This window comes from Archocentrus centrarchus, chromosome 5 (assembly GCF_007364275.1).
Source record: "Archocentrus centrarchus isolate MPI-CPG fArcCen1 chromosome 5, fArcCen1, whole genome shotgun sequence".
In the NCBI taxonomy this organism is placed as follows: domain Eukaryota; kingdom Metazoa; phylum Chordata; class Actinopteri; order Cichliformes; family Cichlidae; genus Archocentrus; species Archocentrus centrarchus.
In genome coordinates, this window is record NC_044350.1 from 18,136,583 (window position 1) to 18,152,031 (window position 15,449).

The 15,449-nt window shown below is 39.3% G+C and overlaps 1 protein-coding gene across 3 annotated transcripts; it reads left to right on the top strand.

The window, feature by feature from the left end:
• Positions 1 to 9,259: 9,259 nt before the first annotated feature.
• Positions 9,260 to 14,507, top strand: irf6 (interferon regulatory factor 6). Of its 3 annotated transcripts, XR_004019959.1 has the most exons (9): positions 9,260 to 9,493; positions 9,749 to 9,927; positions 10,825 to 11,020; positions 11,110 to 11,208; positions 11,327 to 11,587; positions 11,926 to 12,318; positions 12,482 to 12,600; positions 13,024 to 13,314; positions 14,161 to 14,507. XR_004019959.1 is itself a non-coding variant. In XM_030729068.1 (8 exons), the coding sequence occupies exons 2-8, from the start codon at positions 9,754 to 9,756 to the stop codon at positions 13,249 to 13,251; spliced, it is 1,470 nt and encodes a 489-aa protein (XP_030584928.1). In that variant the 5' UTR covers positions 9,260 to 9,493; positions 9,749 to 9,753; the 3' UTR covers positions 13,252 to 14,507. The 3 variants fall into 3 exon arrangements, 2 of the variants coding, with proteins under 2 accessions (XP_030584928.1, XP_030584929.1); XM_030729068.1 differs by having other exon boundaries at positions 13,024 to 14,507; XM_030729069.1 differs by having other exon boundaries at positions 9,753 to 9,927; positions 13,024 to 14,507.
• The last annotated feature ends 942 nt before the right edge of the window (positions 14,508 to 15,449 follow it).

Sequence of the window (15,449 nt, forward strand, 5' to 3'; positions counted from 1 at the left end):
ACTACATCTGGGTCGAATTGATCACATAAACATGCTCAGGGACGCGGTTTAACTTTTATGGCATCTTAAAAAGACAAGGAAGCTTTTATTGTACGTGGGTCACTAAAGGTCACTGTTTGAACAGACGGACAGTTTTTTGTTTTTTTTTTTAGTTTAAAAACTTTGGGATTTGATCATTTTTACCTTTTACTTAGAAATTAAATCAAAATATCAAATATGAACCCCATGATCAGTTTGTAAAGTGTGCTAGATTAAACTTGTAACAGCCACAACATTAGATAAACTTGCATTTTAATGATGTAGGTTAATCCTAACAGGGCTCCTTCTCTCTCGTGGTGATTTCACTTTTACTAGAGTACATTTTGCTGATTGCACTTTTGCTTAAGTGTAACATAATTTTCTGTTACATAAATATAAAGTAGAAAGAATACAATAAAATCAAACATCAAAGTACAAATGTAAATGTTTTTCTAACTTTCCTTTAAAAAAAAATCTTGAAAGATTAGTTATTAAACAGTTAAATAATCATCTGCAGAGGAATGGTTTATTTGTTTCAGTCAGGATTTAGAGTACATCCCAGTACAGAAGCAGCATTATTGAAGGTTACAAATGAGGCTCTCATGTGCTCGTCCTGCTAGACTCCAGTGCAGCATTTGATACCATTGACCACAATATTTTAATATTTTATTACAGAGATTAGAGCACACTGTTGGTATTAAAGGTACTGCACTGCAGTGGTTTGAATCATATCTATCTGATAGATTTCAATTTGGTCATGTAAATGGGGAGGCTTCTTCATACGCAAAAGTTAGTCATGGAGTTCCACAGGGTTCTGTGCTAGGACCAATACTTTTACATCATACATGCTTCCCTTAGGCAGTATTATTAGAAGGCATAGCATATATTTTCATTGTTATGCAGATGATACCCAGCTTTATCTATCCACGAAGCCAGATTGACACACATCCATGAGTGAAACTGCAGAAATGTCTTAAAGACATAAAGGCCTGGATGACTTCTAATTTCCTGCTTCTAAATTTAGATAAAACTGAGGTTATTGTACCCAGTCCTAAAAATCTTAGAAACATGGTGTCTAACCAGATGCTTATTTTAGATGGTATTACCTTGGCCTCCAGTAACACTGTGAGGAATCTTGGAGTCATGGTTGACCAGGATCCCTCAGTGAGCACATTAAACAAATATGTAGGACTGCTTTCTTGTGCAGTACTTCATTGTGCAGTATCTAAAATTAGAAACATCCTGTCTCAGAGTGATGCTGAAAAACTAGTTCATAAATTTATTAATTCTAGGCTGGACTATTGTAATGCATTACTATCAGGTTGCCCTAAAACGTCCCTGGAAAGTCTTCAGCTGATCTGAAATACTGCAGCTAGAGTACCGACAGGGACTGGCCATGCATTCATTTGACATAAAAGACATTTGTCATTTAAAGGTTCTTACTCGGTGTGTTCATTCAACTTTCTATTACAAAAGCAGAAACAGGAAACAAAGTTAGTTTATGGCCTGTCGTAAACAACAAGGAAAGGAAAACTAGGTTTCCACACATTCCCACCAATCACAAGATATAGAAATCATAATGTCTTCATAGTTTTGATGCCCTTTGAAGCAAAAATGCATCATGTGAGATTTACAAGTGCACCTAAAATACTTTTTTTGACATATTAATATAAAATGTAATAGAACAACAGTTTTAAAAATGCTATGGTGTGTGAAAACTAAAAGCACAAGTCTCCTTTGTCTTGAGTGCAAGCACCAAAACTTGGCAAACATTCCAAACATAAAAAAAGATCAAATGGAGCCATAAAGTGTTGTAAAAGTAATCAAAAACTAAAATAGGTACTCTGTAGTGGAGAAATGCGTTCTTTTCATTAATGTGTAGCAGGTGCTTAAACAAGACATATCTGCTTGTTAGCTGTTAGCTCAAGTTGGAATATTAGGTTTCTGTATTAAACCTCCTTTTTAATCTTTACATAAATCTCTGGTATTACTGAAATAAAACTTTCCTTGGTGCCACTTTCTTAAGGATAGTGAAGCATGTGACATGTAGAAGTAGGACATCTATGAATATGATGTTAACTAAAAAAGATAAATAATCTTTAACAGATACCCTGACCCCTTACAGTGACCCTACAACAGCAGCCATCCACCTTATATCACAGTATAACAACAACCAGAGGGCCTTTGGGGTTGTTTACAGTTGGTACCAAAGTCCTAATTAGTACGGCTCTAGAAGTATGCTCATTTTACACTGGTATTCAGTTTTATGATATACTCTATACTTTGTATTTTATTACATTTCAGAGGGAAATAGTTCACTTGTAATGCCAATACTTTTATTTTACAGCTGCAGTTAGAGGTTTTTATTAATATACGTGTCAACAAGCTTAAAATGGTGAAATAAGATACTAAGCTGACATTTTATGTTTATATCACACAGCAACAGTTACAGTCAGGTTCTGACATTTTTGGACAAAAACACAATTTTCTATACATCACCACAGCAGATTTTAGATTAGACAATTAATGTGTAATTGAAGTGCTGACTTTTAGCTTTAATTTAAGAGGTTTGACAAAATTACTGATTTAAATGTTTAGGAATTACAGCCATTTTTATAGAATTAATTGGACAGTTAAGTGATTAGCAGTTTCATGGCCAAATGAGGCCTGTTCCCTTGTTATTCCATGGCAAACTATTGGATAAAAGTCATGAAGTTTCATTATTTAATTGTTCACTAGAATTTTTAATATGAGGTCCAAAGACATGTTCATGTACGCTGTCACTCAAAAGTGTTGGAACTGTGAGGCCAATCCCTTTATTATTTCTGTAGACTGAAAACATTTGGATTTGACATCAAAAATCAATATGAAACAAAATATCAGCGTCTCAGTTTTTATTCCCAGTTATTTACATCTGGATCTGCTGTACAGTTCACAAGATGGCACCTTTTGGCTGAACCCACCCATTTTTCTTGTGAGCAAAAGTGTTGGAACAGATGAACTTAAAAATTGATGAAAGTGAATAAGACTTAATATTTAGTTCCAAATGCTTTGCTTGCATTAACTGCATCAAGCCTGTGACCCACTGACATCACTAAACGTTTTGTTTTGTTTTGTTTTGTTTTGTTTTGTTTTGTTTTGTTTTGTTTTGTGGGGGAGGTGTGTGTGTGTGTGTGTGTGGGGGGGGGGGGGGGGGGGGGGGGGTACTCTCTATCAGGTTTAAGTGTGGAGATTGACTTGCCCAGTCTAAAACCTTCCACTTCCTGCCCCTGATGAACTCCTTTGTAGTTTTGTGTGTGTGTGTGTGTGTGTGTGTGTGTGTGTGTGTGTGTGTGTGTGTGTGTGTGTGTGTGTGTGTGTGTGTGTGTGTGTGTGTGTGTGTGTGTGTGTGTGTGTGTGTTTTGGGTCATTATCTTGCTGCATGATGAAGGATCTCCCAGTCAGTTTGGCTGCATCTTTCTTTACATTCAGATAAAATGTTTCTGTAGACTTCTGAGTGGATTATAGTGCTGCCATCATGTGTGACATCATCAGTGAAGATTAATGAGCCTGTCCCAGAAGAAGCCATGCAAGCCCGAGCCATGACATCATCTCTACTGTGTTTCACAGTTAAGCTTGTATATTTGGGATCATGAGCAAATCCTTTCTTTCTCCAAACTGCCTCTCCATCACATTGGTAAAGGTTCATCTTTGTCTCATCAGTCCATAGAACTTTGTCACAGAATTTCTGAGGCTTGTCTCAGTACTTCTTGGCAAATTCCAGCCTGGCCGTCATCTTCATCTTGCTAATTAGTTGTTTGCATCTTCAGGTGAAGCCTGGCACATTCTTAATGGAATGTGTTTATGCATATCAGCTGATGTCAGCATGTCAGCTGATAGAAGTAGGAAGATTGTGAAGTGTACAGGGCTATACTCTCTGTTCAGATTCAGGCAAATACTCCAATACTGATCAAACAGTGCTTCACAGTGCAAATGCCAAAGCAAACTATAAAAGAAACCCAATAGTTTCTCAGGGCAAAAAAAAAAAGGGCCATTCATCAATGGCCAAGTCAGTCACCTGATTTCAACACAACAAAGAACGCTTTTCAGTTATTAAATACAAACCTGAATGCAGAATGACCCACAAACAAGCAGCAACGGCAGGTGGCTGCAGTAAAGGCCTAGCAGAGCATTTCAAGGGATGTCCACGGGTTCTAGACTTCAGGCAGTCAGTGACTGCAAATGATTTCATCCAAGTATTAAAAACATTCCTTATATTTACACTTATGCCAGTTTGTCTAAATACTTTTGAGCCTCTCACTATATATAAAAAAGGCTGAAATTCCCAAACAGTTAAATCCCTTAAATTAAAGCTGAAAGTTTCATTTAAAATCCATGAAGTTGGATTTTAAATGAAACTTTAATGACTATGACTGTTTTAATGACTATACATCTTGTTACTAGTTACTTAAATTACAGGGTGAAAAATACACACATTTAAATATAGAATGTAATTACATAAGACCAGTTTTGGCTTTAATTGTATTGTTTAGATTTTCACTGCTGTCCAGAAAACCAGTCGGTCTTTTTTCACGTCGGCTACAATCACAGTGTTTCTAAGTCAGCCTGGTGCGCTTGGTTGTCATGGAGACAGGCTGGTTCAACCAGTTCCTCTGTACCTGATGGAAGTTGACCATGCCCATGATTTTCACTGAAATGCGAGGAATGTGGCGGCAGTGTGACTGTGCTTTTAATGGTTTACCTGCTCAACAGCACTGGACCTACTGCACTGTCCAGGATGAGACAGCAGGAACAGAAATAGTTACTGATACCATGAGCTTTTTAAATAAGTAATAAACATGTTGACATGTTTCATTAAACAGCGCTTCTTTCCTTCTGGCTGGTTCCACTGGCACTTTAGTCATGAATCATAAAATGACAAAGATAGCTTGCAGGTACTGAAGTAAAAGGAAATGAAAACCTAAAAGACCGTAAATATTTCTGCATTCCATTATTATGATGAGATATGAACTCACTAGAAGAGCAAACGAAAGCAGTGATGATATCTTAATATTTAGTTTGTGAAAGAATGTGTGCAGTACAGCAGTTTCAGTGCATCGCAGCATCGTAGACCCACGCTGTAGCTTTCGTTTTCATTGTTACTGTGAAGGGTGTTCACAGGGGACTGTGGATTCTCCAAGTAATGAAGGCGCTGTTTGTGTAATGAATCCCAGTGCTGGAAGTTAGGTATTTTTATTGGTAGACTGTGTTTATATTCTGTCTTTGTTGCACACTGCTGTATGCAGTCAGGGTACTACATATTTATATCCTCTTTTGTTACTGCTCTTTTGTTCTATTGAGAATGATTTATGGTTTTTGTATACTTTGCTCACTCTGTGTATAGATTTTTCTGAGTTAATTTTAATACATAAAGATCCTTTTTTCACTCCCACCCCATGTGTGACACGGTGACAGCCTTGAGAAGCTCCATCTGTGACAGACTGTTGCACCCCAGATGTTTGAGAGAGCACTATCGCAGGTCCTTCCTGCCTGCAGCAGTGAGACTTTTTAATCAGCATCACTCCCAGACATAAGAGTGTATACTTTTGTGTCTACTATGTACATATCATCTACACTGGTCATATTGTCTATATTGTCTATACTGTGCATAGTGTGTACAGTTTTTATCAGATTTTTTTAATCATTCTTTATATCCTACCTCCTGTATTTTTTACATTTTCTTATTTATTTTTATCTTTTTATAATTTAGCTTATTGTGTCCTGTACAATGCCTTGCTGCTGCTACACTGAAATTTTCCCATTGTGGGACCAATAAAGGGATTTTTTATCTTATCTTTGTCTATGTTTTCATTTCAGATTTAAACTCTTTAACAATGTAACTGTGTATGCCAAATAATGTTGGCACTTTTTGTGGCTAATTTGATTATTAATGTGTATTCTCCTCACTAAATAAACCTCCTGTTGTGATGGAAGCAGTAGCTTAATGAAACCAAAACAATATGTGTACACAGTGCACATCCTGCTGTAACACATTTAGAAGTCTAAGATCGATGTGACAGCAAATGGAATTAGTAACCCAGTGAATGGGTAAGATCACAGAGAGAAGACTAAGAAAGGACATCTATGAATATATATAAATATTCTGAAACAGTACTGGAGGTTCACCCGCCTCCTACTGCTGATGTTGAGCTCTTGCCACCACCTGCATTACAAGAGCACAACCCAGAGAAGAAGAGTTTCCAAAGGCACTCAGTCACATGTCCTGATTTATGGTACATGCTATAGTTTTATCAACATGAATATTGTGTCTTTTAGCCATTCGAGTACACACTATCCACACTATCCAGAAGAACTTCTGGATAGTGTGCTATGAAATTTGTTCCATGTGGTTATGAATGATTTCCTGTGACTTTTCATGTCCCACTGGGATTTAAATTTTCTGCTTTTTGGTTTAAGCTTTGCCCAAACCATTGACATTACAATCATTTTGCTGTTGTTTACTACAAAATTTATGTAATCAACTTTCCTAGCATATAAGCATACATTCAAGACAGAAAGGTGTGAGAAATCTTGAATCATAAATGTTCTGCAGCAGGGCAAAGCTGACATCTACTGGATGAAAAGTATAACAGTCAAGTCATTTTTAAGTATTTAAGTCAGTTTTAAACCGAATCTCTGGTGTCAAATTTAGGTGCCGTGATTCCAGAAAAGAGGAAGTCAGCCACCCCTCATTTCTTTATATTTTGTTAGGTCAGTGGGAAAGAGGTGCAGCAAATTTATTGAAACATCTGCAAACTTACATAGTATATACATTATATAAGGCAGAAACAGAGTTTGTACAATTCTAACAATCTTGGCTGCCTTTATTCTTCAACACAGCCTGAAATTGCTCAGGCAGCTTTCTAAAACTTTGGTTAAGTATATCTTCAGGACTGCTGTACCTCTCTCCTGACCTTTTCCACATACACTGATGATGTGAACCAAACATTTCTAACTGGGATTCATCACTCCATAAGACCTGTTTCCAGTGATTTTTCACTCCAGTTCTTGTGTAATTTGGCACACCTCAGCCTTTTCTCTCAGTTTCTCTTCCTTAAGAATGGCTTCTTGACAGCCGCCCTTGCACTGAGACCATTTCTGATGAGGCTTCAGTGAAGGGTAGATGAATCAACTGAAGAGCCAGATGAATCTCTCAGGTCCTGTGTCAGGTCTTTGCTGGATTTTTTCCTATTTCTTAAGGACATGACTTTCAGATACTGTTCGTCTGCTGTAGATAGCTGTTGTTGTTTTTGGTCTCCCACTGTTTCTCTTGTCCTCCCCTTGTCCAGTTTTCTCAATTTTTTTTAAGTACACTCTGCACACCATGCTGAGATATGCCAAGTTTCCAGCTAATAACTCTTTGGGAATCAAATACTATTCTATGCCTGTCAAACTGTGTTATCTTTGGCATTTTTCATACATTCAACTAAAAAAACTGTAACAAATTATGTTGTTATGACAGCCTGCTAGAAACAAAGTGCCTAAAGATGCATCCATTCATTTTCTTCCATTTATCCAATTCAATTTGCAGGGAGCTGGAGCCCATCCCAGGTGTCATAGGACAAGGGCTGCCTTGTCCTATGACACTGGACAGGTCGCCAGTCTGTCGCAGGGCTAACACAGAGGGACAGACAACCATTTGCACTCACATTCATACTTATGGGCAATTTAGAATCACAGTTAACCTAACCCTGCATGTCTCTGGATTGCGGGAGAAAGCCAGAGTACCCAGAGAAAACTGCCGCAGACACAGGGAGAACATGCAGACTCCACACAGAAAGGCTTTTGCCAGGTGGTGGACTTGAACTCAGGACCCTCATGCTGTGAGCAACAGTGCTAACGTCCACCCCTGCCTAAAGATACAATTTTAAAATGGTGGTGTGTCTACACATAACAGACAGTTTAGCAACCCTTGTGTTAGGTGCCTTTTATATTCTTTCCTGATTCAGTGGATTAATAAAAAAAAATTCCTTTGAAAATGGTCAGGTACAACACTTGACTGAAAATGAATGAAAAAGCAGCCTTGTCCAAAGAAAAACTTTGAAAGACCTTCAAAAAACCTGGAGAACTATTACTCCACTTAAAAAAAAAAAAAAGCTAAATTAAACTAAACTAAAAAAATATCAATTTTAGCATTATATACTGTATTTCCATGTTCCGTATGTTTCAGTAAATCCATCCATCCATCTTCATCTGCTTATCCTGTTCAGGGCCATGGGGTCTTAGCAAAATAAAAAGAATACTTTTGCACATAAAGTATCTATTAAATGATCTAGTAAACCTACAGCACTTTTGGTTAGATTTCTGTTGGGGAAACTGGAAACATCTGTTAACTAAACTGATAAACTACAGACAGCAAACTGACTCATATGACCCAAAACAGCCCATCACACCCACCCACTGAAGGCCCTTTGCACCCATCTCTTTCCATCCCAGAAAGCAAAAACCTACTATTAGCATTACACAGGAAGCAGCAAACACATTATGCATATTATGCTAAGACCCGGAAAAAAAAATCACAAAAGCAGGCTATGTGACACACTTTCTGCAACCCGCGAGTAGTTTCAGGGAGTGGTTTGTTATTGTCATCATGTATTTTGGCTCCTGATAGTGATAGGATCATCATCAACCGTCCGCTTGTCTGGAGACACTTCATTGTGTGCAATGAATAGTCTTTCTTTTTCTGTGGAAACTCCCCCTTTTCCTGCCAGCTGAGTCATGTCAAGTCAGTCTTAAATTTCTTAACTATTCAAAGCAAAAGACTTGAAAATATACGTGTGTATGTATAGAAAAATAAGTAGGTAAAGATAAGAGGAGACAAATATTGTGTTATCATGAAAGCGCTAGTTTTAATTCTCCGAATAAACCACACTGAAATGGATAAGTGGAAGAAAATGGATGATGGATGGATGGATGAGAACTGTCTTATCTCACAATAGATATTTAAAGAAAAGTGGTCTTAATATTAATTAAATGTCGCGCTATTTATAAAAATAAATGATACAATGAATGCAGACTACCGAAATCAGGAACACTATAAAATTAGATCAGATGCTTTCCTAAAGCAAAAGAGCTGTCTCATCAAGAATAGATCGGATATTCGTGGGAAAAGTGCCCTGTCCACATGCTTGGTGAAAAACGATCAACCCGCTGCTCAGAAAAGGTGTGTTGCAGGCGTGACGTCACACCCGTACCTGAGTTTCGGTGGGGAAAGGGGAAGGACCAAGTGGAGTGAGAAACTTAAGCCATTCGGAGCTCTAACTCTCCTCCCGTCGTTATTATTAGTTACTTTCGTCGAACTGATAATCGGCGAGTTTGTTTCGAGGGTGATTCGTGGGGACTTTGGACCCACTGAAGCAACCGGCGGCCTTTTTTTTCCCCCTCCAGCTATTGGTGAACAGGCCGACGAGAAATCCGACTTCCTGCTTTGCCACAGGTATGTGTGTCGTCCTTTGTTATCGTGTTTGGCTGCGTTGGATATTTGATTTTTGGATCGAATACGCACCTGCTGCCCTTCACAACACACAAGGTCCGGTCTAAAAGCAACTGCAGCTTTATTTATTTATGTTAGCTTAAAACTGCTGCAACATGGTTTGCCATCTGGTGCGTTTATGATCCCTGGGATATGGGGAGGTTATTACGACTTCCAGTCCGACTCGGGTTGGACTGATTAGTTTTGTTTTCTCGGCAGTCAGGATGGCAGTCACACCTCGACGTGTCCGCCTGAAGCCCTGGCTGGTCGCACAGGTGGAAAGCGGGCGATACCCGGGACTGACGTGGATTGACCGTGAGGCCATGCGCTTCAGGATCCCATGGAAACACGCCACACGGCACACACCCCAACACGAGGATGAGGATACCATCTTTAAGGTAAAAACTCACTGGCTACAATTAAAACAGCTGTGTGTGTGTGTGTGTGTGTGTGTGTGTGTGTGTGTGTGTGTGTGTGTGTGTGTGTGTGTGTGATTAACTTTATTACTTAGGGAGTCAGAATTTAAAAATAATCCTTAATCCAGCTGTAGAGGTTTCTGCGTGTGTGTGTGTGTTTTTTTTATCCCATGTTTTACAAAGTTTTATGCTCATTAATTCCTGTTTAATATTCTTTTTAAAATACTATTATTATTAGTAGTAGTAGTATTAGTAGTAGTATTAAACAGGTCTTTGAATACAAATTCTGCTTTTGCAGCCCAGTTACAAAAAGTCTCACTTCTAACATTATTTGTACAAGCCATGGGTCTTATTTTTAAGAAATAGTATGCAGGTGTTTTATGTTGTGTTTTTGTTTTGTACACCCACCACATTAAATGGGAAAGTCACATTTTTAAGATAGTCCACAAAAAGAAAAGGTTGTTGTTTTCTTTCTTTCTTTCTTTCTTTTTTTTTTTTTTTTTTTTTTTTTTTTTTTTTTTTTAAATAAATGTCAGTTGTTTTGTAAAGAATACTAAACAGGATTTAATCTGTGATCGGATGTGTGTACCTCTTGAAAAATGGAGCCTTTATGCACGGGACTCTTATTCTTCTGGCATAGCTGTGATATGTTTCACCGCCGTTTCCTTACATACATGCCAACCAGAACATCACTGTTTTTTATCTTGGGTAGTTATAATGAGATCTCAAAGAATGCATCACCAATCAGTAAAAAAGCTGGGGGGTTTTTTTGTTTTGTTTTTTTTAAGGAGAGAATGAGTGTATCCTGCACAGAAATAGAAAATCGATAAAACAACAGTCTGATACTGATACCTCCATTCTATCTAAATGTTCCTCCAGGCATGGGCTGTGGAGACTGGGAAGTTCCAGGAGGGAGTTGATGAACCCGATCCCGCAAAGTGGAAAGCTCAGCTTCGATGTGCCCTGAACAAAAGCCGAGAATTCAACCTCATCTATGATGGCACCAAAGAGATCCCTATGAATCCTTGGAAGATATATGATGTCTGTGACATCCCCCAGCCCCCCAGCAGCCAAGGCAAATAAGAGCGCTTTAATGTGGTTCGCTTTCTTCTTCCTTAGTTCATCTTTCATTTTGTAACATTTGCCATTTCTTTCACCCCACAGGCTCTTCAGACGCTGGTCCTTGGACTCCAGGTGATGAAGATGGTCTTGAGGAAGATATTCCAGATACACCAGAGTCGCTGCCGCCGTATCCATCCAATGGTGAATAGCTTTGTTTCAAACATTACATCTGTTCTTATGTTTTGTGACTGTGTGTCAACAAGCAAAACAAAGGGATGCAGTTTGATTGCTCTTGACAATAAACTAATTCTTCATGTAGGCACTCCCTCTCCTCATATTATGTGGTCTCCGCTGGGGCCTGACTCATCCATGCAGCCTTCAAGTTGTCCCCCTTCAAATGAGGGCTGGCCCAAAGAGGAGTCTATTAAAACCTGGCCTAAAGAGGAACCTGTGGATGTGGAGATGGAGCAAACAACACACAACATGCCCACAGTTACTCTGCCTGATCCATCTTTGCAGCCCCCTCCCCTGCCTGACACCTTGTTTGCCTCTCCAGAAACGTGGATCAGTTCTCTTCCAAGTGAGTGTGGACTGTTGCTAATACTTGATACAAGTCTTCCACTTGGGCACTTGGCAGATGCGTTGCGACAGACTGAGGTGTAGGGATACCTGCTGTAGCTCTCTCAGTCCAGTTGAACGTCACGAGATTTAAATGAGGAAAATATAACATCCGAAAAACCTCAAATCTTTCATCCTTCTCTAAACAGCAATATGTTTGCTTTCTTAATAGATGAATAGGCAGTTAATTCAGTCTTCATCAGAATTCTTCAGTCTCTTCTCTGATAATTGACTGATTGCATAGTTTTCCTTTTCAAGAAACAATAACAAACATAACTTCCACCGTTATCTCTGATCCAGTGACAGACCTGGAGGTGCAGTTTCAGTACAGAGGGAAGGAGATGTGTCCTACAGTGACGGTCAGCAACCCGCTTGGTTGCAGGCTGTTCTACGGAGACCTCGGGCCCATGGTCAATCAGGAGGAGCTGTTTGGGCCAGTGAACCTGGAACAGCTACGCTTTCCGACCACGGAGCACATTACCAATGACAAGCAGAGGGTCTTCACTAACCGCCTTCTGGATGTGATGGACAGAGGTCTGATCCTGGAGGTCAGCGGCCACGATATCTACGCAGTCCGTCTCTGCCAGTGCAAAGTGTACTGGTCTGGCCCCTGCGCTCCAAATCCAACTGCTCCAAATCTCATAGAGCGGCAGAGGAAGGTCAAACTCTTTTGTCTTGAGTCTTTTCTCGCTGGTAAGTAATAATTTCACTGATTATCCTTCGATTCATAAAATAACATTGGTTCAGTAGATATGAGTGTCTTTGTAGACAAGATTTATTCTAGAAAGATGACACAATTTGTTGTGGAAATCTTTTTTTTTTTAATTTTATTAATACTTATTTGTTTGCTGTGCAGGTGTGATAGCTCACCAGCGTAGCCAGTCACCAAACCCTCCTGACTATGAAATCAATCTGTGTTTCGGGGAGGAGTGGCCTGATGGAAGACCCAGGGAGAGGAAACTTATAATTGTTCAGGTAAATAAATGTGTAGCATATTTTAATGGTCATCAAGGGATGATGGATGGCAATAAACAGCATGTTTAACTCTTACATGTAAAACTGCTTATAAAAAAAAAATTAAGCTGTACATGTCATTGCAGCACATACAGATCTTCATTTTTAAATGTCAACAAATCGTAAAAAAAAAAATGACAGAAGTTTTAAGAATCTGTAGTGAAAATTTCAAAGCCCAAAGTATTTAAACCAAAGATGATCAGCAAATCCTCACTTTAGAGAACCTGCAACCGGAGAATGGCTGATTGTCTCGTTTTTAAGACTACATCCTTGCAACGTGTGAACAAATAAGATTGCAGAGAATCTCATTTGGTCACATTTGTTTTTGAACATTAAATCTCTTGCTCCAGCTCACTGATCGTCTCACCCTCCTTTGTCCTGCAGGTCATTCCAGTGGTGGCCCGAATGATAAGCGAGATGTTTTCTAGCGACAACACGCGATCGTTCGACAGTGGCAGCGTTCGCCTCCAGATTTCCATCCCAGACATCAAGGATAACATAGTGACCCACCTAAAGCAGCTTTACTGCCTGCTACAGACCCACCAGGGTCAAGAAAACTGGGCATTGCCACCTGGCTCAGCCCTGAACATCTCCCAGGCTTTGCAGACTTAGTGAAGCAGCCAAACCTGTGAACCGATCAGCCACAACATTAAAACCACATGCCTTATAATCAGTGTAAGTCTCTGCTGTGACACTAAAACAGCTCTTGCTCAATGGGAAATGGACACTGGACACTGAATGTGTCCTGGCAGTGCATTGAGTTCTTTGAGTCCTGTGGGTTGCGGAGTGGGGCGTCCACAGATGTTTAAACGGATTGGGATCTGGGGTGTACAGATCCTGCATCAATTCTGTGGGCTCTTTTATTGAGTTTCTCAAGTCATTTTTGAGCACATTGCAGTGGCCCATTGCCAGGGTGATGATTCTAGGTGGGAGGTATGTTGTCAAAGTAACATGAATTGGCTCAGTGATTCCCAGCAGAACACTGCATTGTAGCAATTATATTATTCATATCAGCTGTCAGTGGTTTTAATGTTGTGCCTCGTTGGTGTTTATCTGTGTATTTCACACTACACTTCATCTGAGCGTTACCTATTGTAAGCAAAGAACTGCTTACATGTAATCATATTTAGAAGTGTAGCCAATACTGTAGGATTTTTACACTTATAATGTTTTGTCTGGTATAAATTTGCTGCGATTATACTTTTCTCTATATGAAAGTTGTGCCTTGAATACTGCATTACTCAATATGTGCGTAAACCGTAGACTGATGTGGTGGCTTCACTGGCCAAAGTCCTGCTTGCTGCAAGGGAACATTTAACAGAGTTAATAAGTTACAGATATTGCACTGTGCCTTATTTATCCTAGAAGGGTCCTAGAGTCTGCCAATCGTGAAACTGGGCAGAAATATTTTGAAGCTACATGTCTAGCATCTAGAGATTTGTAGAGTTTTGAACTAATAGACAAATAGACAAATGTGAATTAAAGTTGGATTGATAGATTTTTTTTTTTTCTTTTCTACAGTTCACGCATAACTAAGCAGTCCACTGGTGCCCAGCTACTTGAGATCCCGCACATGTATGTGGCCACAGTAACCAAAAAAAGTCTTTTCTTTTGCGATACTGTATGTATGAGTTTCGTGGTCAATTGGCCCACAGTTTATCTGGCTTTTGTACTTACTCTTACAGTAGAAGATGTTTTGCATTCATATCTTTCATTGTATTAAACAATACTGAGTAATGGGTCTCTTCTGAAATGGATGTTGCTGCACTTTGGGTCTGAATTGTTTTATGGCTTATTGAATGTAACTGTATTTACCCTGTGATTGCATGTTTATTTTATCAATAAAAATGCAACTGACTGTGTGAGAAATCCTTTCAAAAATAAATCTATTTTGTCTTTTGGCAAAAGGGATAAAATACAGGCTCTGACTACTTCATTGGATGCATGTTGCAAGTACCAAGTTGGACCCCCTTTTGTCTCCAGAGCTGGTTTAGTTCGTCATGGCACAGATTCAACAAGGTGCTGGAAACATTTCTCAGAGATTTTGGTCCATATTGATGTGATAGCATCACAGTTGCTGCAGATTTGTTGGCTGCACGTCCATGACGTGAATCTCCCATCCCAAAGGTGCTCTATTGGATGACTCTATTGGTGACTCTGGAGGCCTTTTGAGTACAGTGAACTCACTGACATGTTCAAGACCCAGTTTAAGATGATACGAGTTTTGTGATGGTGTGTTACAATACTCAGTGTGGTCTTCTGCAGCTGTAGCCCATCTGCTTCAAGGTTAAAAGTGTTGTTTGTTCAGAGAAGCTCTTCTGCATACATGGGTTATAGCACGTGGTTATTTGAGTTACCTTGAAGCAGTCTGGCCATCCTGCTCTGACCTCTGGAAACAAGGTGAAACAGAGAAGTGACGCTCGGTGGATGTTTTCTCTTTTCTGGACTGTTCTCTGTAAACCCTAGAGATGGTTTAATGAGAATGTATGAGAAAATCCCAACAGATGAACAGTTTCTGAAGTACTGCAGCCAGACCAGTGCATCTGGCACCAACAACTATATCACATTCCACATTATTAAATCACCTTTTTTTCTCCCTATTCTGATTCTAGGTTTGAACTTCAGCAGGTCGTCTTGTTCATGTCTTCATGTCTTCATGCACTGCCATTGCTGATTACATTTTAGTGTTGAACTGGTGTATCCAATGAACTGGCTGTTTAGAAAAAACCCAGGTTAGACATGTTTTAGACTGTATCTGCAGCTCCATGTTAAAACAGAGTTTATTTATGCTGAAGCTCACTGGTAATACT